Below are 25,518 nucleotides of genomic sequence, written 5' to 3'. Positions count from 1 at the left end.
GCTGTTTTGGAGCTTGTGGACACGTAGGAAGTTTTCTTTATTTTGGACCTAGATTAAAATGTATCAAAACAAGTTATTATTGTTCGAATATTTTGCCTTATAATATATTGAATTATGTTGCTTTATGTTATCTTGTGTATACTTTGCGCGTGCGCGAATGAATGTATTTATTAAATATTGACACCCAATAGTGTCACGAGTAATGAAATACTATGTGGCGCCCCGATGTATAATCCGCCTTTGGTCGGGGTGTTACACACCTCGTATATGCGTTGGATATCATACATTGTTGGTTTACGTAAGTATCTCTGCTTGTATAGCGATATGACCCCTAAATATAATTATTTAAAATTATATAAATAAATGTAAATAATAAAATTGGAGAGAAATATAGTTTTGGTAGAGGGAAAGTATGGTTTTTCAAAAGAATAAGAGAGAATGGGGTGAGTTTTAATTAAAATGGAGTGTGTGAATTGGTATTTATATATAGGTTAAACAAAAAAAAAAATTTAAAAACCACCAAAGGCTATATTTCCCACGCGGACGGCCCCGCGCCGGCCAATCGCGCCCCCATCCGCGCCAAGGTGGTAGCGGTGTTCGCGAGCCAGGTGGCCGCGCCCTCCATCCACGCCCCACTACCCTTAGCCTAACTGATTGTTTTTGCATTTATTGCATTGTTTATTTTGTCAAATTTACATTTTTTAAATTTAAAACTTCTACATTTAACTTAAATTTGAAATTTTGTAAATTAGTGATTAAACATTCTATAACGTCTAACATTATCACGATTAAAGTTTGTTATTTTTCAATCTTAAGTTTTAAACTACCAAATTTAAGTTAATGTTGAACTTTTTAAATGACCGGTCAAACATTGCATAAAAGCAGTTTTAATCTTGGTTAAGTTTTTTCGGGTTTTCTAGTTTCAGATCGGTTTTTTCGTTTTCTCGCACACCCCTAATTTTATGTTATCTAACAATACTAATAATGGAGATGATGTGGCAATCTCACATTCATTCTTGGTCTAATATCTCTTCGCATTCATTCTACATATCCATGGGTTATGGAGCAAAACCATTTTAACAAATGTGTTATAATTTCCTTTATAATCTTTCATCTCATTAATTCTATCTCTCCATGGGTTATGTGTCAAAATAATTTTGGCATATGGGTTATAATTTTCTTTATAATTCTCTAATTTCTCATCTTGTTTATCATACATATCCATGGATCATGGGTCAAAACAATTTTAACAATGAGTTATAATTTCTCTTCTAATTCTCTAACACTCATCTCATTCGTCATAACTATCCATGGGTGATAGATCAAAACAATCTTGACAAATGTTGTATATAAAGATATTTTTTCTAATTTGTAAATTTAAGATTATAGACTTCTTACTATTTGTATTATATATTTTATTTTTACCATTAATTTTGTTCATTTCTTTCAAATTACGGATCTTATTTATTTTTATTATTTGACAAATTCCGTATAATACACGGGTTCAAAAGCTAGTTTTACATATTGAAGTGTTGGAGTGTACTCAATTCACTATTGGATACAAGCACTCTCAAGAAGATACTAAATTTACTATTGGATACAAGCACTCTCATATTTTTTGTCTAATACCAACGAATACCTATCTTTTATACAATCATACTTGTCTACTCACATTGTTTTCTCACATCTCTTTAACACAACCATTTAAAATTATTCATTATTTCTCTTTTTTATTTTAAAACTTAATTTATTTGTATTTATCTTAGTCTTTGTAAATTTAATTTTAACTCTGTGACAACATTTTGTTATAAATATCAATTTTTACACACAATATTGAATATTGTAATATCAGTTTGAATGTTTTAATTTTAAAATAAATCAAACTCAAAATTTGGTTTGCAACTTAAAATTAATAGTGTATAAATATATCAAACACTTATTAAAAAATTTATAAATAAAAATTATTATATGAAATAACTAAATTTACATATATTATATCTTACACCCGTGTACAATACAGACTCTAACCAAGTATTAACTAAAAACACGCTTATTATAATCTTTTTTTTGGTTATATATAATCTTTTTTACATGTATAGCTATCTCTTCTTTATTATACAATTTTTTTTATCCTTTTACAAAGGTAATTTTCAAATATAGTTTGAATAAGACAAAATCAATTAAGCAATATACTTACATTACCAAAAATCATATTTAAATCGCTCATTTCATTACTTTATTCATCTAGTTAATTTCGATTTTATTTCACCCATTTGCGTACTTTCTATAAAATTTCTATTTAATTTCATGTAATATTCTAAGATAAAGTTCATATATAATATCAACTAGAAGAACATGTGTGATATACAGGAAGCTCAAAACAAATACAATTAAACTATAGAATTTAAATAATTAAATAAAAAAACTATATTTTATCAAATTAAATAGTTTAATAAGTTCAAATTATATTTTATAATGGAATATTCATATGAATATGTGGTGCATTATCACGCAATTTCTTCATAATCACGAAAAAGATGCACCTAGTAATATTGTAATTATATATTTTTTAATGGAATAGCGAACTCTAACAAAATGTGATAAGATGTTTCATTATAAATGACACAAAAATATAACATCATATATAAAATTAGCATGACTAAAACACGCTTTTGTATTACAGATTTGAAAGAGATTAATGAGAACTCCATGGATCCATGGAGGTTGAATGAATACGTGAGAATAAAATTGTTATTCATTCATAATTTCTTCTTATTTTTATCTTCTTCTATAAACATCGGTCATTAATTTTTACCACATTCATCTCCTATAATGAAAAGTGTTTATAAATTGATTTAATATAAAAAAAGTAGATATGATTTCATTAAATACACACACACACATATATATAATATTACACTGACATAAATACCCGCATATTTTTAATCTTTGTAATTTTGATAATTAGTTACTTGATTAAATAATGGATTGATATGTTTTAATTACACTGAAATAAATAAGTTTTCATTAAAAATAAGAAAATAGTTTAAACGGGAAATTTTGACTAAAAATGAATAAGTGACATGTATCCCCAGTTATTTTACTTTATATTAGAATAGATAGATTTAAGTAAAAAAAACGTATAAACTATATAATGTAGGCACATGCAATGCTTGTTACATATACTAAGAAAGGAAAAAAAAGGCTAAAGTAAACAATCACTTAAGCACAATTTTCAATATACGATACTCTTAAATTCTTTAGAATAATTAATTTTGCGCTATACGTCCTTTGTCTTTCTTATACATTATGATACTTAGACGCATAAAATCAACAATCTAATACGAATTTAAACATTTTAAATGCAGACAGTGTAAAACTATCCAACAGTGACGAAACACAGATGCACCACTTCTCTCTTTTACGAAGCTTCAATGACGTCCTCTCTCTCACTCACCCTCACACTCTTCTTCGTCCAACCTTGTTCGTGTAAACCAATTTTTCACTCATCTCCCTCATGCATGTCTTACCCGTAGTTTATTGACTCGAAAATTGGACCGAAACGAACTATTTAGAACCGATTATGTATAAATCGGTTTGGAATCGATTAAAATCGTAGGTTTGGAATCAGTTTGTAATTTTCTCCACCGAAACCGCTCAAAACCCGAACCAAACTAATTATAAACCAGTTTTGACTTTTGCTGACCACACCGAACAGACTTCAACCCAGACTGGTTTTAGGTTTTAAGCCAGTATGTACACCTCCAAGCTCCAGTAACATCTACTTGTAATTAGAGGTGCACAAACCGGTTAAAACTCAAAACCGGTTTGGGTTCAGTTCGATTTGGTCAATAAAAGTCAAAGCCGGTTTATGATCGTTTTGGTTATGGTTGAAATCGGTTCGTTGACCATGTTATGATCAGTTTTGGTTTAGGTGGTTTAGACCCTTTTTTGCCCAATTTTGGTCGATTTCGGTTCGGTTAACCGGCTTTTGTAATTACAAACCGATTTCAGTCGGTTCCAAACCAGTTTCCAAATAGTCGGTTTCAAACCGGTTTGATTTTCATGTCGGTTCAGTTAACCGGTTCTTTTACTCATCTCTACTTGTAATGTAAAACTTAGGGGCTACTTGTTTACATCTGAATGGAACCATTCAGATGGAAATATCTGATTCATTTAGACTTCAGCCTGCTTAGTTTAAGACAGAAAAACATCTAAATGGTTAAAATTAAGTCTGAACAAATCAGACTCATGTTTTTACAAAATGAGACAGATGCTTATTTAGACCTGACTCATATCTGAATTAACCAAACAACCCCTAAAACCATTAGGGGCAATTTCATATAACAGTAACCAAGTTTTAAAAGTGTTCCAACTAGGTCACTCAACTTTAAAAAATGTTCAAATTAAGCCACTCAACTTTTATATTTTATTAAATTAAAGGTTTTAATATGTTTTTTCAGCCTTTTTTTTGTTTCACATAGGAAAATTTTTTATATATTTTTTTTTGATGTTGACATTACGTGGTGACGTGAATTTTATTTTAAAATTTTAATATAATTAATATTTTTATAAATTATTTAAATGTAACTACATATATTGTAAATTCCGACTCCCATATCTTAACCTCAATTTCTTTCTTGACACATAAAAATCAGTGAGACTCGATTTGAAGATTTAGTGACCTAATTTAGAAAAGATTACATAATTAACCTAATTTGAACACTTTTAAAACTTAGTGACTGTATATATTCCCAAAAAGTTACATTATTATTATTATTATTATTATGTTACCTGTTTCATATGATGATATTTCCATTTTTATTGTTTTTATAATAAAAAATAAAATAAAAGAAAAGGTAAGGGTTCAACAAAGTCCAGGCGAAAACGAAAGAAACGGTCTTTGTTTGTTGAGTGTTGATGGAGACGGAACTGCTACTACTACTCCGATCTCCGATTTCCAACTCGCCGGATCTCTTCCTTTCTTTCATCCGCCGTGCTCACACACCTACCTACAGGTATATCATATCATATTATCCTCAATTTCATTCCATTCAATTCCGTCACACTGTCTATTACTTGTTTCTTAATTACTTAGGGTTTCGTTTTCATTTCTAACCGGTTTTTTGTAAATTAGCGTTTAATTGAATGTGCTTTTTGTGATGAATGATGTTTCTGTTACCTGTTGTAGTGAGATTTTAGTTTCTTAATTTAATTTCATCTGATTCCGTTATCGATGATCACCGAACATTTTGTACTACTAGTTTGTTAATTAGTTAGGGTTTCGTGTTCGTTTCGAAGCGGTTTTTCTCAAATTAGCGTTTAATTGAATACGTTTTTTTGTGTTGAATGATGTGTTTTGTAATTTGTTGCTTATAGTAGTTAGAGTTTAATTTAATTTCTCTTGGAGGTCAGGTTAGGGTTTCGGATGTGTTTGATTTTACTTAATATTTGGAAGTAGGTTTTGGTGAGTTTGGAACTGATAGTTTATTGTAAGTTGTGAGGCTAACATCTAGGGCTGTAAATGAACCAAACCAAACCGAACTGAACAAGGTCTTGACTCATGTTTGTTCATTAAGCTTTTGTCGGACAAGCGAACGGTTCACGAACATCTAATCAAACGAAATTTTTTGTTCGTGTTCGTTTGTTAAGGAAATGAACTTGTTCGTGAACAGCTCGCAAACACAAACGAACGAACACATACATTATTGATTTGAACATTCGGTTAGTTTACAACCCTACTGACACAAACATTGTTTTATTGATTTGAACATTAGCATCTGCTTGCAAATTGCAGTCCCTCTTTATTTCTTATTATTATTAGGATTTTTATTATTGAAATTTGAAGGACTTTGATTTGATTGGTAGACAACGAAGGGGAACTAATTAATATTTAAGAGTTGCTGATGATGTCGTTTGATGGAGATCACAAGCACTGGACATGTGGGAAGAGTGGTACAGTCAATTTACAACGAGTTGGTTCTATGGTTCGCGATATTGGAGATCCGTGTCTTCATCAATCACCTATTAAGGTTATTACTGTAAGCCCCAAGCATGCTCTTTCTGTTTAACATGTGAGTTTTGGTTGCAGTATATTAAATTTGTGAATTGTGCAGATCAACAAAAAGCTGAAACCAGAAAAGTGGCAAACAACATTTGATAGTGATGGAAAGGTTTTTGGTTTTCAGAAAGCATTGAAATTGATTATGTTAGGGGTAAGGTTTTGTTGTTGTTCCTGCCTATTTTCTCGTAACATGTAACGTTTTTTTTTAATTTGTTTACAGGGGGTAGATCCATCAATTAGGCCTGAAGTGTGGGAGTTTCTATTAGGCTGCTATACTTTAAGCAGTACTGCAGATTACAGGAGAAAATTAAGGACAGCAAGGAGGTATTTTATGAGCAAACTTTTTAATATTTGAATAATTGATATGATAAGTTAATAATTGTTAGATGAATACTTGCAGAGAACGGTACAGGGATCTTATCAAGCAATGTCAATCAATGCATTCCAGCATAGGTACCGGTTCTTTAGCCTATGTTGTTGGGAACAAAGTTATGGATATGAGAACTAAAGAGGATGAAAAACGAAAATCTGAAGTTAAACATGGAAAAGATTCTAATGTCGTTTCTGAAAGATTAGAGTCTTTGTCTAATTGTTCTGATTGTGTGTCGTATGATGATTCATATACTCCATACAACGGTAATTGTTCAAAGTCAAGAAGTGAAGGGGATGCATCAGAATGCAGAAGTTCAAGTTTTTATGATTTTCCTCCTTTGCCAGTTACAAATTTGTTTGAAAATAATGATAAGGATGAATGTAAATCAAATGATGAGAGGCATTTTACAAGGCGGAAGCTGAGATTTGAAGATGATCATGTGTATGATTTTCAGATTAGTAACAATGTAGATCTTGTAATGGATGTTTCTACATCTAATAATTCTGCTTGTACTGATAACTCTAGAACTGAAGTACCTAGGTCTAGTAATTTGGAATATGAAATAGAAAATGTTGAAATAGAAAGAAAGAAAGATGGAAATGAAATAGTGGTTGGAAGTCCGGTCCAGGTGGCGAACCACGGAAGAGCCCGAAGTCAAGGTCAAGATAGAGTGTCTGAGTGGCTTTGGACACTGCACCAAATAGGTATGGTTGATTTGTTTGACCCCGTTAAGATAAAACCTAACTCGACTCAACTCCTAGTTTTTCAAATTTAAAAGGTGGTTAATATTTTATTTTTCAGTTGTTGATGTTGTTAGAACTGATAGTCATCTGGAATTTTATGAGAATACCCAAAATTTAGCCCGAATGTCGGATATTCTTGCGGTTTATGCCTGGGTTGACCCTGCAACTGGATATTGTCAAGGTTAAAGTTGTCTTTTTCGTCTAAGTATATCTACTTTTTATTTTTGTTAAAGAAATTAAGGCTGCTCGTATTGCAGGTATGAGTGATTTGTTATCTCCGTTTATTGTACTCTTCGAGGACAATGCTGATGCGTTTTGGTGCTTTGAGATGTTTTTAAGAAGAATGGTATTCGTTAACTTGAATATGTTTATATATTATTATTATTTTTATGCATACAATGTTAACTAATACAGCTTATATTCTTTAAATTTATTCTATGAAGCGTGAGAATTTTAAAATGGAAGGAACAACGGGTGTGATGAAGCAATTAGAAGCACTATGGCATATACTAGAACACGTCGACCGAGAAATGTTCACTCACTTATCACAAATAGGTGCTGAAAGTCTTCATTTCGCCTTCCGGATGCTTCTAGTACTTTTCCGCCGCGAGTTGACTTTCAGTGAGGCACTTTGCATGTGGGAGGTATGCATAATATATTCTTCTCGGTTAATTTACAAGATTGAAATTACTAAAGTGCCCATTTCGTTGTTACCAGATGATGTGGGCTGCTGATTTTGATGAATCATTAGCTTTAAATCTGGAGAATAGTTGTCCCGAGCTTCTGGTCCTACAGATTCCTCGGGAGTCAACAAAAGCCAAAGGGAAGGAAACTATTGAGAATGAAGTGGGTAGCAGTAGTTCAAATGGTGGGTCGGAAATGAAAAGTGGAAATATAGAACGGTTAACTTCTGAAACTAATGTGATAAAGTCTACATTGAACCACCCGTTTTGTGGGTTGACTAAAAGTTTGTGGTCAAAGAATGAACGATTTCAGATATGCACTATTATATCATCAACAAGAAACGGTGACGATGAATTACCAATCTTTTGTGTAGCAGCGATTCTTATATTAAACCGACATAAAATCATGAGAGACACGCGTTCGATTGATGATTTGATAAAGGTCAGTTATAGTTGGTTTTAATATTTTTATATTACGGGTAACTTATATAAATTTCGTTAATTTATGATGCAGATATTTAATGATAATATGTTGAAGATTAGGGTTAAGCGATGCATACGTACAGCCATTAAACTCAGAAAGAAATACTTTTACAAGGTTGATACATATTAAAACTTTCATCTTTTTATTACTATTTTATACGCTAGCATGCTTTTAACATTACTTTTTATTTAATATTTTAATCCAGCTGATCAAGAATCGAAGCCCGGAAGCTTCGTATACTTCAAGTTTATGATCAGAGGTGTTACACTTGCAGGTCTGAACAAAATTTATTTTTCTGTTGTGACATGTACACTGTTAGACATTTAAAAAAAATTGAATTTGAAGGGGGGTGAGAAGTTATAATTTAAGGCTATTATAGAAGGCTTCTTGCTTAGGTCACACATACAACTTGTATACTTAGAAGTTAGAATTAAACTATTAAAACCTTTTATAATATACTTTTCAACAAGGGAATATATTAGAGTTTAATTATTTAATGAATATAAAATATATAATACAAATGTTTGTTAATGAGAAAAAAGGAAAATGACTAGATTCAGTCTGCTTGTTGAGTTGACCATACATCAAACTCGGCCCATTGTATTTGTGTTGCCAAAAACTTTAAAAATATTTTGTGATGCTAATTTTAACCCACTACAATATTAATATGAGAGAAACTTTAAACTCAACCTATGAATAAGCGTTGATGATAAGCTACACTCGAATTCCAATTGTCATTAACTATAATTAACTAAAAGTCTCATGCTGTAACTGAAATTAACTATCATCTAGTGTTTTATTTTTAAAAGGCTTTACTTTCCCCTTTAAGACTACTTGTTATGGATACAAGCATGCACCTTTTTTGTCCACGTCACCTTTTCGGGGCCAAATTACACTTAAAAGTAGTGGGGGCGTCACTGAAAAAGTTAAAAGTAAAAATGATTTTTGTGATTACCAAACATATTTTAACTTATTGGCTTTTTAAAAACACGAATAATATTTTCTCAAAGGCCAAGTAATTCATAGTTGTATGCTCAATTGCCACTAAATTTGTAATAACCGATTACCGATGTGTTAGGTCTCCTCAATATGTCATATTTCCTTGGCACGTGTTTCATAAGCATTTCACATGAAAAGTATGCATGTCAAATGCACAGATCATTTAATAAGTTATACCTATATATTGTTATGAAAAACTATTTTTATGGACTCAGATATATATGTCTTTTAAACAGAATTGTTGTCAGCATTTAGGAGTTGAAAGTTTGTTTCAGGTATCTTGGGGCTTGACTGTTAGTAGACTAATTTGTCATTGTAATACATGGTAAAGAATCAGACAGTAACAACCGTACAACTTGTGTAGGTGTCGTGGCATACGAGTCGTACAAGTGTATATGACTTGTATCAATACAAGACTCAACTGATATGAGATGGTCTACAACTCGAATGAAAAACCAAAAACACATACCCTAACATGTCAAACATCAACTCACATGACCAACTCACAACATTAAAACCCCAACCAAGTCGCAACATAAAACACAACCATAGCACATTGTAATCTCGGTTTGGTGAAAGTGAATGGTATTGGAGATGGTGAATGTGTAATAAGTTTGCGTATTCATTTGGCTTCCATGTTGTGGGGAATCCGTTTGACCATTCGGTTTGCGTATTGGTTAGGTGACGATTGAAGAAGCATGTGTACTCTGGCATGTGCCACGAGTATCTTATGTATCAAAATTCACCTTTTTTTATATTAAACTCTAACTTTCTAACTTTACATATATATAATTTTAACCAATTTGTACCGTTATATAAAATTAGGCCCTTTAACTCACTAGTATCGATAATTTATTGTGTGACAAAACCTAACCTAGGTCCTAGATGTGTGCACTATTTGATTCGGTTATTAACCTCAATCAAATTAATCAATCAGTTTTTGGTAGTCGATTAATAACCAAAATCAGATTGTGGCTAATATTTTTACTTAGAAATACATGAAATTGATAGATAAATACATAACATGAAAGCATAAATACATGAAATAGAGATATAAATACAACAAATACAGTTATAAATACATGGAATGAAGATAAAAAGCAAGAAATATTTGAAAATATGAATGGCTTGATTTTGTTTGGTTAGGTCCCTCGGTACACCATCACGCCCCATGTGTTAAAGCTTATGTGGACTACTAACATGCGTTAAAAACCACTCCCCCTAACCGTTAATTGCGTTAAAACAGCCATGCGTTAAGCCTTTGACAGGTTAAATAGTAGAGCAGCTGTTTGAATTTTCTCTTTCTAATCCAAAAACTACTATTTATATATGACTCACATTTTGTTACTTTTCCACACCAAGACAATCTTCAACATCATAAACATCTTTATCGTCCGACTCCGACGTTGCGAACATGGTTATTTTTTTTAAACGGTTGTATCCGCAGCCTAAACTTTTCTACAACAACCACAAACGTTGCCACGAACCCGAAAAGTTGAACTCAACCGCAAACGGCTACACACTCATATGAAGCTAGTTGATGACTGGATATGAGGTATTTGCACAATATAGCACATATATTTAGCTGTCATTTCGTATGCATCAACCACTATTCTTGAGAGTTCTTAAAGATATGGAGAGAGTGAACCCATGGTTTCGACAAGAGTATAATGCGAGAGGCCGGATTGATTTTAGAAAATATACAACGGCTATTATTTATTTTGTAGTAAAATTAATGTTTAATTTTAAAACTAAAAAAATGAGTGAGGTGAAGTTAAAGGGGTTAAACCATTTCTCTCAGCCAATCAGCTTGTGGTAGAGTGGTAAAGAAGAGACTTGGTGTTTCACGTGACCAATGCTCGATTCCAGCCCCCCCCATTTAGTTTCAGCAGCACCAGATGATAATGGGAGACTATGCGAGTAGCTGGCGTTCACCAGTTGTATCCTTGAGCTGAATGAGATTTATCTCACCGCACCGTCGTGACTTCAGACGAGTGTTCACAGGCGCTGGCCTTAGACGATGGTTTTCCCTGAATCAGAAAACAAATGTATCCTAATATGATGAATTTAACTATAACTCATTTGAATGATACGTTAGCCGTTAGAAAAAAAAACATTTCCTTGGAGATTTAAAAGAGTGAAAAGTTGGTGATGTGTCATTTAGGTGAAGTTAAAAAGGAGATTATATGGTATACCCCATTGCCTTAATTTTCACTAAAACCAGGGGTAAAAAAAAATAACCAGTAACCACTTTTCAGTTAATTTCAGTTCCCTTTTAATTTTCTGTGCATCTATTTCCGTTAGATTCCTTTTGCCTGTGATGACGTCAGTCAGTCTAGTTTCAATTTTGGGTAAACCGATTCAAAGCTATCCTCTTCCTCTGCGGCTCGCAGAGTTTCGAGGTCTTCAACTCAATTCGTTGTCAGCTTCCGATACATACTTCAATCGGCATATATTATATTCAGAACATATTAATTATCATACTCATCTATCATCACGAGCTAGGGTTTCACAGTTCGGTAACTGCCACTCACTCGATTAATAATTTCTTTTCTGTTATAATTAAACTACTGTTTCATTAATTAGTTGTGTGTTTGATCGGTTTATTGGATTTGAAGTCAGTAGAAGTATTGAATCTGATATTTGATTCTAGTTTATTGCGTTGAAATCCGTTCGAAGCCCTGATTTGTTTCGTATGAGGTTCGTTTTCGAATTTCTGACTTATTATTATTATTATTTTGTTCATGCAGATTAGGTTAATTGTAATTGCACCAGATTAGATCAATTTTAAGCTTAATTTAGTTACACCAGATTAGGTTAATTAATAATTTTAATTGCACCAGATTAGGTTAATTTTAAACTTAATTCAGTTGCACCAGATTAGGTTAGGGTGAGCTCGAGCTCGACTAGGCTCGTTTTGACTTTATGGCTCGTCTCGATCTCTTTTACTAAAGCTTGAGCTCGGATCGTGAGTTGTTTTTTCAAGCTCGGGCCTGGCTTGTTTATTGTTAGTTAACTTATTTTATATACGCTTTTAGTTGTTTTTATATATTTTGAGAAAAACCTTAAACCATCCTAAGCTCGGCTCGAGCTCGTGTAGTACCTTAAACATGTCAAAGCTGAGCCTGAGCGCGACTAGTTTTGACTTTTGAGAGCTGGAGCTTGAGTTTGGCTCCTTTTGATCTCTTTCTCTAACGCTCGAGATTGGCTCATTTATTATTTAGTAATTAATTTATATACGCTTTTAAATATATTTATATATTTTGAGAAAAACCTTAAATGATCTTGAGCATGGCTCGAGTTTGTGTAGTGCCTTAAACAAGCCAAAGCTTGGCTGTGCCATGTGAAACTAATACATAGAAGCCCAAAATAAGTAAAACTTAAAAATACACAAGGCTCGAGCTCAGGCTCGCTAACTAAACAAGTTTTGTTTTGAGGCTCAGGCTCGAGTTGTTTTGAGCTTTTTATCGATCTGAGCTTGAGTAGCTAGCAAGCTGCTCGGCTCGTTTGCACCCCTAGGTTAGGTTAATTTCAATTACATCAGACTTGGTTAATTTTAAGCTTAATTCAATTACACCAGCTTATGTTAATTTTAAGCATACCAGATCAGGTTAATTTTGAGCTTCTGACACAGGTTAGGTTTTGGTGAGATTGAGATAAAAACAATTCAGTTTGGAATCGTATGACCGTTTTGCTGTTGACACAAGATTGAAATAATAGATGAAGGACGTTTAATTTGCTTGTGGACAGCTTTTGGAATGGAGTTCCCTTCCCCAACAAAAGATAAGCCCATGGGTTTCTGGGCTTCACCAAGAGGTCAGATGGATAATCCAGCATCTTTAGATGGGTTTAGTAGACTCGAAGACCCGTTCAATAGTTTTTCTGAGCTTATGAACTTTGATACTTATGCTGGATGGTGTACAAGTCCTTCAGCAGCTGATCAGATGTTAGCATCTTTTGCACTATCAGCCGGTTATGCGCCTTATGATTACTCAAACTTCACAGAACAAGTTAAGGGTGGTTTTCTAGCAAATGATGTACCAATGGCACAAAATTCTATTAATGGTGCTGATTTCATGTTGCCTGTGAATTCTGCTGATGAAAATGACGGTTCTTCTCAACGAAAGAATGTTCAAGAAACTGGAAATGATATTGTTCAGAGGCCACCACCAATATCACTTGCTGAAAAAATGTTAAAAGCTTTGTCTTTGTTTAAAGACTCGTCTGGAGCAGGGATTTTGGCTCAAGTTTGGGTGCCAATTAAGGAAGGTGATAAGTGTATATTAAGCACTTGTGAGCAGCCATACTTGCTTGATCAGGCATTGGCTGGCTACCGTGAAGTTTCTAGAGGTTTTACCTTCTCTGCTGAAGTAGAAGCTGGTAACTTTCCTGGGCTTCCGGGCCGGGTGTTTACCTCAAAAGTTCCAGAATGGACTTCAAATGTGGCCCATTACAAGAAAGGTGAATACTTGCGTATAGATCATGCACTCAGCCATGAAGTGCGTGGATCTATTGCTCTTCCTGTTTTTGAAGATGATTCAAATGAGAAATCTTGTTGTGCCGTACTTGAGCTTGTTACAGTGAAAGAGAAAGCTGATTTTAGTGCTGAGATGGACCGTGTTTGTCGAGTCCTTGAGGTAATTCTTTTAGTGTATTGCTTATTGAAATTGCTTTGACTGATTAATTGTGAGAAAAATAAGTTGTTTAGATAAGTAGCTTGCAGTATGTTATTGAAAACCACTCATTATAGAAGAATAAGCACATAAGCAGTTTAATTAAGCAATCTCAAACACCCCTTACTTTAGGGATGTATTCTCTCAGGTTAATGCTTAGTTTTTTGTTTGTTTGCTGATGAAACTGTTATAAGGTTTCTTGTTTGATATTATATGAACATAAAGATATGAGAACAAGTAACATAGTCATCACTCAAGGTAGTAATGTCATTTAAAGTAAGTGACAGTTCAAAATTTTACGGTTATCTATACCACCGGACCAATATTGTTCAAGTAAGTGATCTAAACGAGTTTTTCTTTCACTTTTTTGCGTGTCTATGTGTATAATGCAGTAGTAAAATCCATTCATATCTCAGTATCTGTAACTATATGTTGCTCTTTGCTGCATACTTGTAGATGTCTTACTTTCCTCCTCCAGTGGGTAAGGTTGACGTCAATCAGTAATTTGCTTTTTATTAATTTTTTCTTAATTTTCATGTTTCCTGCACAATTCTTTATGGTTTTATAAATTAATCTTGTGATCATCATCTCTTTCCTGTTTCTGTACTTTTCATCATCATCATCATCATCGTACTCAGTATATCCCACCAATAGCAATGCTATGGTAGGGTCTGAGGAGGGTAAGATGTAGACAGCCTTACCTCTATCCCATAGGGATAGAGAGGCTGCTTCCGGTGAGACCCCCGGCTCGATAGTAGTTTTGCATCAAGCCTTGGACATAAGGCACATAGCACTCAATCATCGGGACACCGGCTGATTGGTGCATGTGCCCTTGTCTTTCGGCTATCAACGCCACCACATGATGCCTGATGTTTCTGTACTTTTGCAGACTGTAAATCTGAAAAGCGTTGCACCTCCTCGACTTCATAAGCAGGTAATTTAACAAGCAGTGCTGGATTTTGTATCCTTATACACGTCATTACGGTATTAACTAGATTCTAGATTTATACAAAGTTGATGAAATACCTTTTTCTTTATAACAATCTTTCTGCAGTGCCTTTCAAAAAACCAAATGGCAGCTTTGGCAGAAATTACAGATGTTCTTCGAGCTGTATGTCATGCACATAGATTACCGGTTGCTCTAACATGGATACCATGTAGTTACAACGAACAAGTCGGTGATGAAATGATAAATGTACGAGTTGGAGGGCGTAACAGTAATTCAACAGAGAAAATTATATTATGCATTCAACCAGATGCCTGCTATGTTAATGATAGAGAAATGCAAGGTTTTGTGCAAGCGTGTAGTGAGCATCATCTTGAAGAATCACAGGGTATTGCAGGGAAAGCACTTCAATCTAATCATCCTTTTTTCTTCCCCGATGTTAAAGAATATCATATAAATCAGTACCCACTTGTTCAACATGCTAGAAAGTATGGTTTAAATGCTGCGGTTGCAATAAGGTTACGGAGCACCTTTACGGGTGATGATGATTATATACTGGAGTTTTTTCTTCCAGTCAACATGAAAGGGTCTACAGAACAGCAACTTTTGTTGAACAATTTATCAAGTACAATGCAGAGGATTTGTAGGAGTTTGAGGACTGTTTCTGATGCAGAGTTATCAGGTGTAGTGGGGCCTAGTGATGGATTTCGTAACGGTTTGGATGAAAACAGTCTGCCAGTGGAGTTATCAACTACTGCTGATCAAGTTTCTGGAAATGCAATCGAGTCAACTGATATGTGGACAGGAGCAAGTGTACCTGATCAGGTAATGCTGATTTTTTTAATAAAGTTAACCAATAAATCTCCAAAATATACTTGTAATATTATTAAGCTATACTACCTAAACAAAACAAGTCCATTAAAAGTAACAACACTTCAGCAACTAGCTGGTAACTTTATTTTTTGTTGTAAACTTAGAGATTATTAGTGCATCCATTTACTTTAGTTGCAGTAACACCACTCCGTGTGTTGAATATTGACACGTTTACATAAATTGCTTCTTATTGAAGAATTGGGTATCTAAGTTTAGCATGGACCTTTGTTAGAAATGTGTGTAATTTTAGTTGGCCAAAGTGAACACGACCCTTATCCTTTTAACCTTACAGACGGTTGGTGGATCAAAACGACAGTCTGAGAAAAAACGAAGTGCTTCAGAGAAAAATGTTAGCTTAAGTGTTCTACAACAATACTTTTCTGGAAGCCTTAAGGATGCTGCTAAAGCCATTGGAGGTACATTTCCACCTTCATAATTATATTTTCAAAATTATATAATTGTTCCATATGTTTTATTCGTTTTGCTACTTTTTATAGTTTGTCCTACTACACTAAAAAGGATATGCAGACAACATGGCATATCCAGGTGGCCTTCAAGAAAGATTAACAAGGTAAACCGTTCGTTACAAAAGATACAAACGGTTCTTGATTCTGTTCAGGGTGTAGAAGGAGGGCTAAAGTTTGACCCGACAACATGCGGTCTTGTAGCAGCAACTGGTATCATCCAAGATCTTGACCCACAAAAATGTTCGAAACTTTCCAATAATACCCCCGAATGTACATCACCGTCACCACATCCTTCATCATCATGTTTTAATACCGAAAACCAAATTGTTAAACTTGAAGATGAATGCTCAATGAGGGTGGACAAGTTAAAATTGTCTAATAGCATCCCAATTACAACTTCCAATAATGAATATTGGAGTCCAGTTGATGGTCAATCGAAAAGAAAAAAGTCAAAGCCGCATCTCCTCTCACAAAGCTTGACCTCCATGGCGAATGGTGATGGCATGGATACATCAATGAATGATGATCATGATCGTGATCATAACCAGTCGACTTCCTCAGGCATGACAGAATCATCAAACGGCTCAATGGTGAACGGAAGTTCATCAAGCTCTCCAAGTTTCAGTGGTCTTAAAAACTCTAAACCCGATATATTATCGTGTGATGGATCTAAACTTACTGTAAAAGCTACATACAAAGAAGATACAGTAAGATTCAAATTTGAACCAACTTCTGGTTGGTTTCAGCTTTACGAAGAAGTTGCCAAAAGGTTTAAGATACAAACAGGCACTTTTCAGCTCAAATACCGGGACGATGAAGAGGAACGGGTTCTGTTAGTGTGTGAATCCGACTGGAACGAGTGTCTTGAGATTTTAGAATTTTCCGGTACCCGCACTGTGAAGTTCCTTGTTCGCGATGCTATTTTTGCTACGGGCAGCTCGGGCAGTAGCAATTGTTTCTTGATGGGAAGTTCTTAAAATGGTACGCACTTTCGGTCAGTTCTTTTTCTGGTAAATTTGAATAAAATGGTTGTTTTTGAAGTCATTGCTTCCTCTTTGAAGCTGGAGCTTAGTTGAATTTGAATAATAATGTATGATCATAATAATAATATTGTTACATTACATGTATAGGTATGAAGAAGATAGGAGTAGTGTAAGATTTTCATTTGTTTAAATATGTTGGTATTTTGTACAAACAAATGGTCATAACCATATCATGATGGTTTATAAGTACCATAATATTTTCTTATGAGGGTGGTTATTGTTTTGTGAAGATCATGCTTCCGCACTTATTGTACTTTTAGCTAGGCGTGCAAATGAGCCTAGCTGCTTGAGTTCGTATCGATTAAAAGCTCGAAACGAGCCGAGCCCGAGCCGCTCGCGGGCTACTTGAGCTCGGATCGATAAAAAGCTCGAAACGGGCCGAGCTTTTTTGAGCCCGAGCCTTGTATGGGAGGCTCGTTTAGGCTCTCTGAGCCCTAACGAGCATTTCTTATTTTTACGTTTCACTTCTTTTGGACTTCTATGTGTTACTTTCACAATACACAATCGAGCTCGTGCCGAGCTTAGGCTCTTTTTAAGGTTTTTTTTTTGGTCAAAATATATAAGATGATTAAAAACAAATTTAAATGAATTAATAATAATAAGCGAGCCGAGTCCAAGCTTTAGAAAAACAACTCGAAACGACTCAAGCTTGACAAGATGTAACATGTTGCAGGTGAAATTATAATACTGTTAAAATTTAACTAGAAGTTATAGAAAGGCTTCTTGATAAGATGTAACATGTTGCAGGTGAAATTTCTTTTGCAATTTTTACATAAATAATAGTATTGATATTAAATATAAATTATGTTCTTTCTGCATTTGGTAATTCATTGTGAAATTAAATAGTCAGAAATTTAAAAGCTTCAAAAGTTTTGTTCTAGAAAACAAGTAAATAAAATAAGAAAGATATGCTTGAGATTTATAATCTGAAAATAAATAAACTACAATGTATTTGTTATTTGGTTGTAAAAGTTATTTAATAATGAAAGAATAAGAATAATTGCAAATAGAGTTAGTTAATTATTCGCCCCAACCCTTTCAATAGTCATTATTATTTTTTTTACTCTAAGACGTGTGTGAACACTTTTATTTGTGTTTTGAGATTCCATCATGATGCGAATATATAATTTAATACGTATAGAGGATATGTTTGGTTGGAGATAATTGAATGAAGGAGGAATGAAATGAGAGAAGAAATTGAATAAACAACAGAATGAAATGAATCATTACTATTCTTTGTCGTGTTTGGTTCACCTATGGGGATGAAATGAATTATTACTTTATGTTGCTTGGTATTCAACAAAGTTGTAGGAATGAAATAGAAAAAATAAAAACACTGCAATGGCGATGAAAATGATGGTGGTGGTGTCGATCAGGCGGCAGGGGTGGTGGTGGCGGTCAAGCGGTGGTAGCATTGGTAGTGATGGCGATGGCAGGGTGGTGGCGACGGTGGTTGCAGTTAGGCGGTGGTGACAATGGTTGCGGTGGCTATGGTGACGATGGTGGTGTGTGGTTGTTGTTAGGTGGTGGTGTTGTTGAGAAAGTGGGGTGAATGAGGAATTAAATGAAAAAAAAAGGGTGGGAAGGAATAGGTTGATGGAATGAGATTCCATATGTAATAGATGTTTCTATTGCATTAAGCAACCAAACAATACTTTTTTATTACCATGCAATAAATCATTTTATTCCCCTTGTCATTCATCATACCAAACGCTACCATAATTTCTTGAGAAATGACATGGGCGTCCGGTTTGTGAATTTTTTTTTTAAAAGAATTGATATTTGAATCGGAAATAAATGAAATGTTTGAAAAATCTATAATGTATTTATTTGTAGTCATGTCATTATTTAAAATATGTGATTCTTTATATAATACAAGTATATATGAACAAATATATCATGTATATTAACTTGTGGATCACTACTCTTCCATAAACTTTTTAGTAGTTTTCTACTATATTGAAAAGGTTATCTTTTAAGTTAAAAGAAGATGGTATCATACCTATAGGAAGAAACGTTCACAATAAAACAATCTGATCGAAATTACAGTCAATTATGTAACTCTTCCAACTTAAAGAAAGAAAAACACAGAGAACATTAAGAAGAACAAAATGAATGTTGGCACGGGTCTGTTAAAACATATTGCGAGTTTCCTAAGAAAACTTGTCTATACCAAAACAACTTTCAAAACAATTAGTACTGCTTGAAAGCTTGAACACCTTAAGTGCACCTTGAATCGATGATCCAAGAATTGTTGGACTGTTTTTTGTGTTTGTGAGAACCATTTTACGCATTAGTCATATAGATTCATGGCTATGGTTTTGGGTTAATAACCAATTTGTTCCTCAATTGTAATCCTTAATTTATCATTATGATTATCAACTAAAACTCTTACTGATTTTGTGTAAACGTCCAATAAAACAGTAAACTTTAACTTGATTAACAGCTATTCTGCCACAACTACCCTTTTCAAAAATCTGGTACTTCTTTTATTATTTTTAATACCTGAACTCCATTACTTAAACTTTTGTACCAACACCTTTATGTTTGTATCATGACGTAAGCATACTTTCTATTTTGGGTAGCCATTCCAAAGTCTATCCTCTTACTCTCGAACTATGGGGTTGGGTCGCTTAGTTCCGAGGTTTTTAACTCACTTGTTTGTCGGCTTCCCATAGATACTTTGGTCGGTTTGTTTCCTAGACTCAATTGGTTCTACTTTTGGTCCCTTCTTGTATTTTTCACTCAATCAAACCAATAAATCCCAGTCTCAATTCCTGTTTATTGTCTTGCAACTGAACTGAAACACCCCTATTTGTTTCATCCGAGGTTTGTTTTCAGTCTTTTCCACTTATTATTATTATTATTTCTTCCCAACTTGGTTCAAATGCGGTGTTAAACATGTCGTGTTTGCTTGTTGGTCTCTGACCTCAACCCGAAAAGGCGAAAATCGTCTGAAACCGAACACAACCCGTTTGATCTCAAAGTTTTTTATTTTTATTGTTGTCAAATATTAATACTTTAAATTTACATTTTTATCGCAAATGCACAAATTTATGTTAAAAAGTTAGGGGTGTTAAACGGGCTGTGTTTGCGGGTTGGTGGGTCCAACCCGACACGGACCTAAAAATTGTGTAAGACATAGAACCCGGACACAATCCGAACACGACGCGTTTGAGCAAAAGTTTTTATTTTTGCTTTTTATTGTTTTCAAATATTGATAATTTAAGTTTACGGTTTTACAACGAAAAGTAGAAATTTATGTTAAAAAATATTAAATTTTAATTATAAAATATTATGACAATTTTCTTTTGAGTTGAACTTTTGGCATAGTATACCCAACCAATTTAACTTATACAGAAAAATATCAAAATAAATGGGTCAACCCAAGCCCGACCTGTTTAGCTAAACGGGCTTGCGAGTTTGACAAGAAACTGACCCAAGCCCGTTTATACCAAACCCAAACGCGCTAATTCTGTGTTAGGTTCGAGTCGTGTCAAAAACTTCACACCTCTGTTTGTGAGATTTTAGATAGTTTAATCATATTGTTGTTGACACAAGATTGAAATAATAGATGAAAGCAGTTTAATTTGCCTGTGATTTGTGAACAGTTATTAAATGGACACAACAAAAGATAAACAGATGGCTTTATGGGCTTCTCCAAAAACTCAGATGGATAATGCAGTATCTTTAGACGGGTTTAGTCGACCCAGACCTGTTTAACGGGCTATCCGAGGGTATGAATCTTGATACTTATGCTGGATGGTGCACAAGTCCTTCTGCAGCTGATCAAATGTTAGCATCTTTTGCATTATCAGCCGGTTATGCACCGTATGATTATTCGATCAACGGTGGAGATTTCGTCCTACCCGTGAATTCGGATGATGGAAATATACAAAAGAATGCTCAAGAAAGTGGTAATGATATTATTCTGAAGTCACCACCAACAACACTTGCCGAAAAGATGTTAAAGGCGTTGTCTTTGGTTAAAGATTCATCCGGGTCGGGTATTTTAGCCCAAGTTTGGGTGCCAATTAAGGAAGGTGATAAGTATATATTAAGTACTTGTGAGCAGCCATATTTGCTTGATCAGGCGTTGGCGGGATACCGGGAAGTGTCTAGAGGATTCACCTTTTCTGCAGAAGTGAGGCCTGGTAACTTTCCTGGGCTTCCAGGTCGGGTTTTTACGTCAAAAGTTCCTGAATGGACTTCAAATGTGGCTCATTATAATAAATGTGAGTACTTGAGGATAGATCATGCGCTAAGTCATGAAGTGCGTGGATCGATTGCTGTTCCGGTTTTTGAAGATGGATCGTATGAGAATGGTTGTTGTGCGGTTCTTGAACTTGTTACAAATAAGGAGAAAGCTGATTTTAGTGCTGAGATGGATCATGTTTGTCGGGCTCTTGAGGTAATTCGTTTAAATGTTGTTGAATGAATATCTATATATGAGAACTTGTGGCACTATCTCTTAAAGATTTATAATCTTTGTACATAAACTGCTTTTAGGAAGGTAGTCTTTACTTGAGGTTATAAAGTGACATTTTAAGTACTTGACCATTCATAATTCATAGTTATTTATGCAACTCGTACTGTTCAAATCATGCATTTATGAAAGGGATGTTATATTCAGACACCAACCCGATTTTCCAGACACCAGCCTGTGCCTGTCAGGGCCTATACGACCTATATAGGCTTATACAAGTCATATAGGTACTTAGGCGTTAGACCTACTATGTTACCGACGCCTAAACGATGCATATAGGACACGTATAGGCCTATACTAGTCGTATAGATGACTCGTATGGGTGTCTATATAGGTGTATTTTGCATGGGTTCCTATATGACTCCTATAGGCCTATACCAGTCGTACATTTTACTAGTCAACATCTCCTGACACACACTGCATACGAGCATACGACTCGTATAGGCCCATATGAGTCGTATAGATGCCAGACCGACGATGTAAATGTACCAGTCAACATCTCCTGACACACACTGCATACGACCTGTATAGGCCCATATGAGTCGTATAGATGCTAGACGGTGTCTAGATATAACATCATGGTGTCTGAATATTGCATGCCTTGTGAAATCCATTCTTATCTTTGTATTATAGTGAACAAATCTAGGTATGGGTAAGGTTAAAATCATTCGAATTTGTGCTTTTATTGTTCTATTCAACTATTATTTGTAATAAAATTGTGTTAATTTTATGTTTTCTGCAAATTTCTTGAATCTTGATGCTCTTCTCTTTGCTGTTTTTTGATTCTTGCAGACCGTAAACCTGAAAAGTGTCGCGCCTCCCCGACTTCATAAGCAGGTATTTAATCAATAGAGTTGGATTTTATATTCTTAATACAAAATATAATTCATTTTTATCAAAATCATTATTCTGCAGTGCCTCTCAAAAAACCAAATGGCTGCTTTATCAGAAATAACGGACGTTCTTCGAGCAGTATGCCATGCACATAGATTACCGGTTGCTCTAACATGGATACCATGTAGTTTTAATGAAAAAGTTGGCAATGAAACCATAAAAGTGCGAGTTGGAGGGCGTAATGGTAATTCGACAGAAAAATCTATATTATGCATTCAACCAGACGCCTGTTATGTTAATGACAAAGAAATGCAAGGTTTCGTGAAAGCGTGTAGCGAGCATCATCTTGAAGAATTACAGGGTGTCGCAGGGAAAGCACTTCAATCAAATCATCCTTTTTTCTTCCCCAATGTTAAAGAATATCATATTAATCAGTACCCGCTCGTTCAACACGCTAGAAAATATGGTTTAAATGCTGCGGTTGCAATTAGGTTACGTAGCACCTATACGGGCGATGATGATTATATACTGGAGTTTTTTCTTCCGGTCAACATGAAAGGGTCTTCAGAACAACAACTTTTGTTGAATAACTTATCAGGTACAATGCAGAGGATTTGTAAAAGTTTGAGGACTGTTTCTGATGCAGAAGTATCCGGGGTAGTGGGGCCCGGTGTTGATCAAGTTTCTGTAAATTCAACTGAGGTAACTGATGCTTGGACGGAAACACGTCTACCCGAGCAGGTAGTATTAATTTTTTTAAATTATTTTGTTTTGTATTTGGCTATTTGAGTATGTGATTGTGGTTGGTCAAAGTCAGCATGACCCGCATCTTTTTAAACTTTCAGGCGGTTAATGGGTCAAAACGACAGCATGAGAAAAAACGAAGTAGTTCAGAGAAAAATGTTAGCTTAAGTGTTCTACAACAATATTTTTCTGGAACTCTTAAAGATGCTGCTAAAGCCATTGGAGGTACGTTTCCACTTCATACTAATATTTAGAAGATTATTTAACATTTTATATAAAAGATGATATATGGCATGTTATGTACTATTTTTTGTAGTTTGTCCTACTACACTAAAAAGAATATGCAGACAGCATGGTATATCTAGATGGCCATCAAGAAAGATTAATAAAGTAAACCGTTCGTTAAAAAAGATACAAACGGTTCTTGATTCTGTACAAGGTGTAGAAGGAGGGTTAAAGTTTGACCCGACAGCACGCGGTCTTGTAGCTGCAAGTGGTGTCACCCAAGATCTTAATGTACAGAAAAGTTCGAATCTTTCCAATAATACCCCTGAAAGCACATCATGTTTTAATAACGAAAACCCGATTGTAAAAGTTGAGGATGAATGCTACATGGGAGTTGGCAAATTAAAGTTGCCTAATAGCATCCCGAATCCAAATTCCAATGGTGAATATTGGAGTCCGGTTAACAGTCAACCGAAAGTCAAAAAGTCAAACCCGTGTTTTCTCTCGCAAAGCTTGAGCTCTATGGCGAATGGTGATGATATGGATACATCAATGGTTGATGATCATGATCGTGATCATAACCCGTCCACTTCTTCATCAAACGGGTCGATGGTGAACGGAAGTTCATCAGGCTCTCCAAGTTTCAGTGGTCTTAAAAACTCTAAACCCGATGTGCTATCGTGTGATGAAGGATCTAAACTTACTGTAAAAGCTACATACAAAGAAGATACAGTAAGATTCAAATTTGAACCAACTTCTGGTTGGTTTCAGCTTTACGAAGAAGTTGCCAAAAGGTTTAAGATACAAACAGGCACTTTTCAGCTCAAATACCGGGACGATGAAGAGGAATGGGTTCTGTTAGTGTGTGAATCCGACTGGAACGAGTGTCTTGAAATTTTGGATGCGCTTGGGACGCGCAGTGTGAAGTTTCTTGTTCGTGATGCTGCTTTTGCTACGGGAAGCTCGGGCAGCAGCAACTGTTTCTTGATGGGAAGTTGTTAAATGTTATGTGTCATTCGGGTCATGCTGCGTTCGGGTTAAAGACGGAAATCTGTGTTCTTTTTCTGCTAAAGTTCAATAAAGGTTTGATTTTGATGTCATTGCTTTCTCTTTGAAGAGCTAAAGGGACGTGAAGTTAGTGGCAATGGTTTAGTATAGTTAAATTTGAATAATAATAATAATAATAATAATAATAATGATAATGATGATGAAGTATGAAAATGCAGGTAATGTTGTTACATGTATAGGTATGGAGAAGGTAGGAGTAGTTTAGTTATAATGACTATTTTGTATATACAAATGGTCAAACAATAGAAATATGGTTGGTTGTAAGTTATAATATTTGCTTTCAAGTGAGACTTTTGCTATGCATTAGATGTGCTTGTGATATTTGATTTGTCTATTATTAGACCTTTGCTTTTAATAATTGTAGGATTGATGCCTGACTTAAAATTGAACACTAAAAATAAAAGGAATAAAAGATCTTTGGATGTGCAACAAATCCATTTTGGACAAATATAAATTTAAGTCTTAAGTTCCTAAGTTCAACTATTGGCCATCAGACCGGTTAACCGGAAACCGAACCGGAAGGGTTCACATCTAAAACTGCTTCCCAAACCAAACCGAACTGTTGGTTCGTATAACGGTTCGGCAATCAAACCGGTTTTAAAACCGTTTTTTTTTTTTTGCCTAAAACCGGTTTTGGTTTGGGTCAAACCGGTTTTGACCATGCAAATCCCAAACTGGGTCGGTTTAGAGACCGGTTCGGTTGGTAAAAAAAACTGGTTTTTTACACCTCTACGGTCAAGTCAATGGGTCTTCATTTAAGTGTTTGTCCGTTTATTAAGTCGATTAAATTTAAACGAACAAGTCTCCATCTGT

General features: G+C 34.6%; 2 protein-coding genes across 4 annotated transcripts; both read left to right on the top strand.

The window, feature by feature from the left end:
• Positions 1 to 5,872: 5,872 nt before the first annotated feature.
• LOC143596860 (rab GTPase-activating protein 22-like) lies at positions 5,873 to 8,743 on the top strand. Of its 2 annotated transcripts, XM_077075523.1 has the most exons (11): positions 5,873 to 6,032; positions 6,117 to 6,215; positions 6,285 to 6,388; positions 6,465 to 6,878; positions 6,963 to 7,141; positions 7,239 to 7,361; positions 7,438 to 7,526; positions 7,624 to 7,824; positions 7,898 to 8,305; positions 8,378 to 8,461; positions 8,553 to 8,743. In XM_077075523.1, the coding sequence occupies exons 1-11, from the start codon at positions 5,907 to 5,909 to the stop codon at positions 8,598 to 8,600; spliced, it is 1,875 nt and encodes a 624-aa protein (XP_076931638.1). In that variant the 5' UTR covers positions 5,873 to 5,906; the 3' UTR covers positions 8,601 to 8,743. The 2 variants fall into 2 exon arrangements, with proteins under 2 accessions (XP_076931638.1, XP_076931637.1); XM_077075522.1 differs by having other exon boundaries at positions 6,465 to 7,141.
• A 3,081-nt stretch (positions 8,744 to 11,824) lies between these two features.
• LOC143596858 (protein NLP8-like) lies at positions 11,825 to 24,734 on the top strand. Of its 2 annotated transcripts, none has more exons than XM_077075521.1 (7): positions 11,825 to 11,865; positions 11,969 to 12,046; positions 12,981 to 13,983; positions 14,909 to 14,953; positions 15,074 to 15,790; positions 16,131 to 16,254; positions 23,729 to 24,734. In XM_077075521.1, exons 3-7 carry the CDS (start codon positions 13,105 to 13,107, stop codon positions 24,637 to 24,639), a joined length of 2,676 nt encoding a protein of 891 aa, XP_076931636.1. In that variant the 5' UTR covers positions 11,825 to 11,865; positions 11,969 to 12,046; positions 12,981 to 13,104; the 3' UTR covers positions 24,640 to 24,734. The 2 variants fall into 2 exon arrangements, with proteins under 2 accessions (XP_076931636.1, XP_076931635.1); XM_077075520.1 differs by lacking the exon at positions 23,729 to 24,734 and adding an exon at positions 16,336 to 17,546.
• The last annotated feature ends 784 nt before the right edge of the window (positions 24,735 to 25,518 follow it).

This window comes from Bidens hawaiensis, unplaced genomic scaffold (assembly GCF_021521415.1).
Source record: "Bidens hawaiensis isolate Kalapana, Puna unplaced genomic scaffold, B.hawaiensis_p1.1 tig00047156_1, whole genome shotgun sequence".
NCBI lineage: Eukaryota > Viridiplantae > Streptophyta > Magnoliopsida > Asterales > Asteraceae > Bidens > Bidens hawaiensis.
The sequence above is the reverse complement of the archived record's forward strand: the minus strand, read 5'-3'. Positions and strand labels throughout refer to the sequence as shown.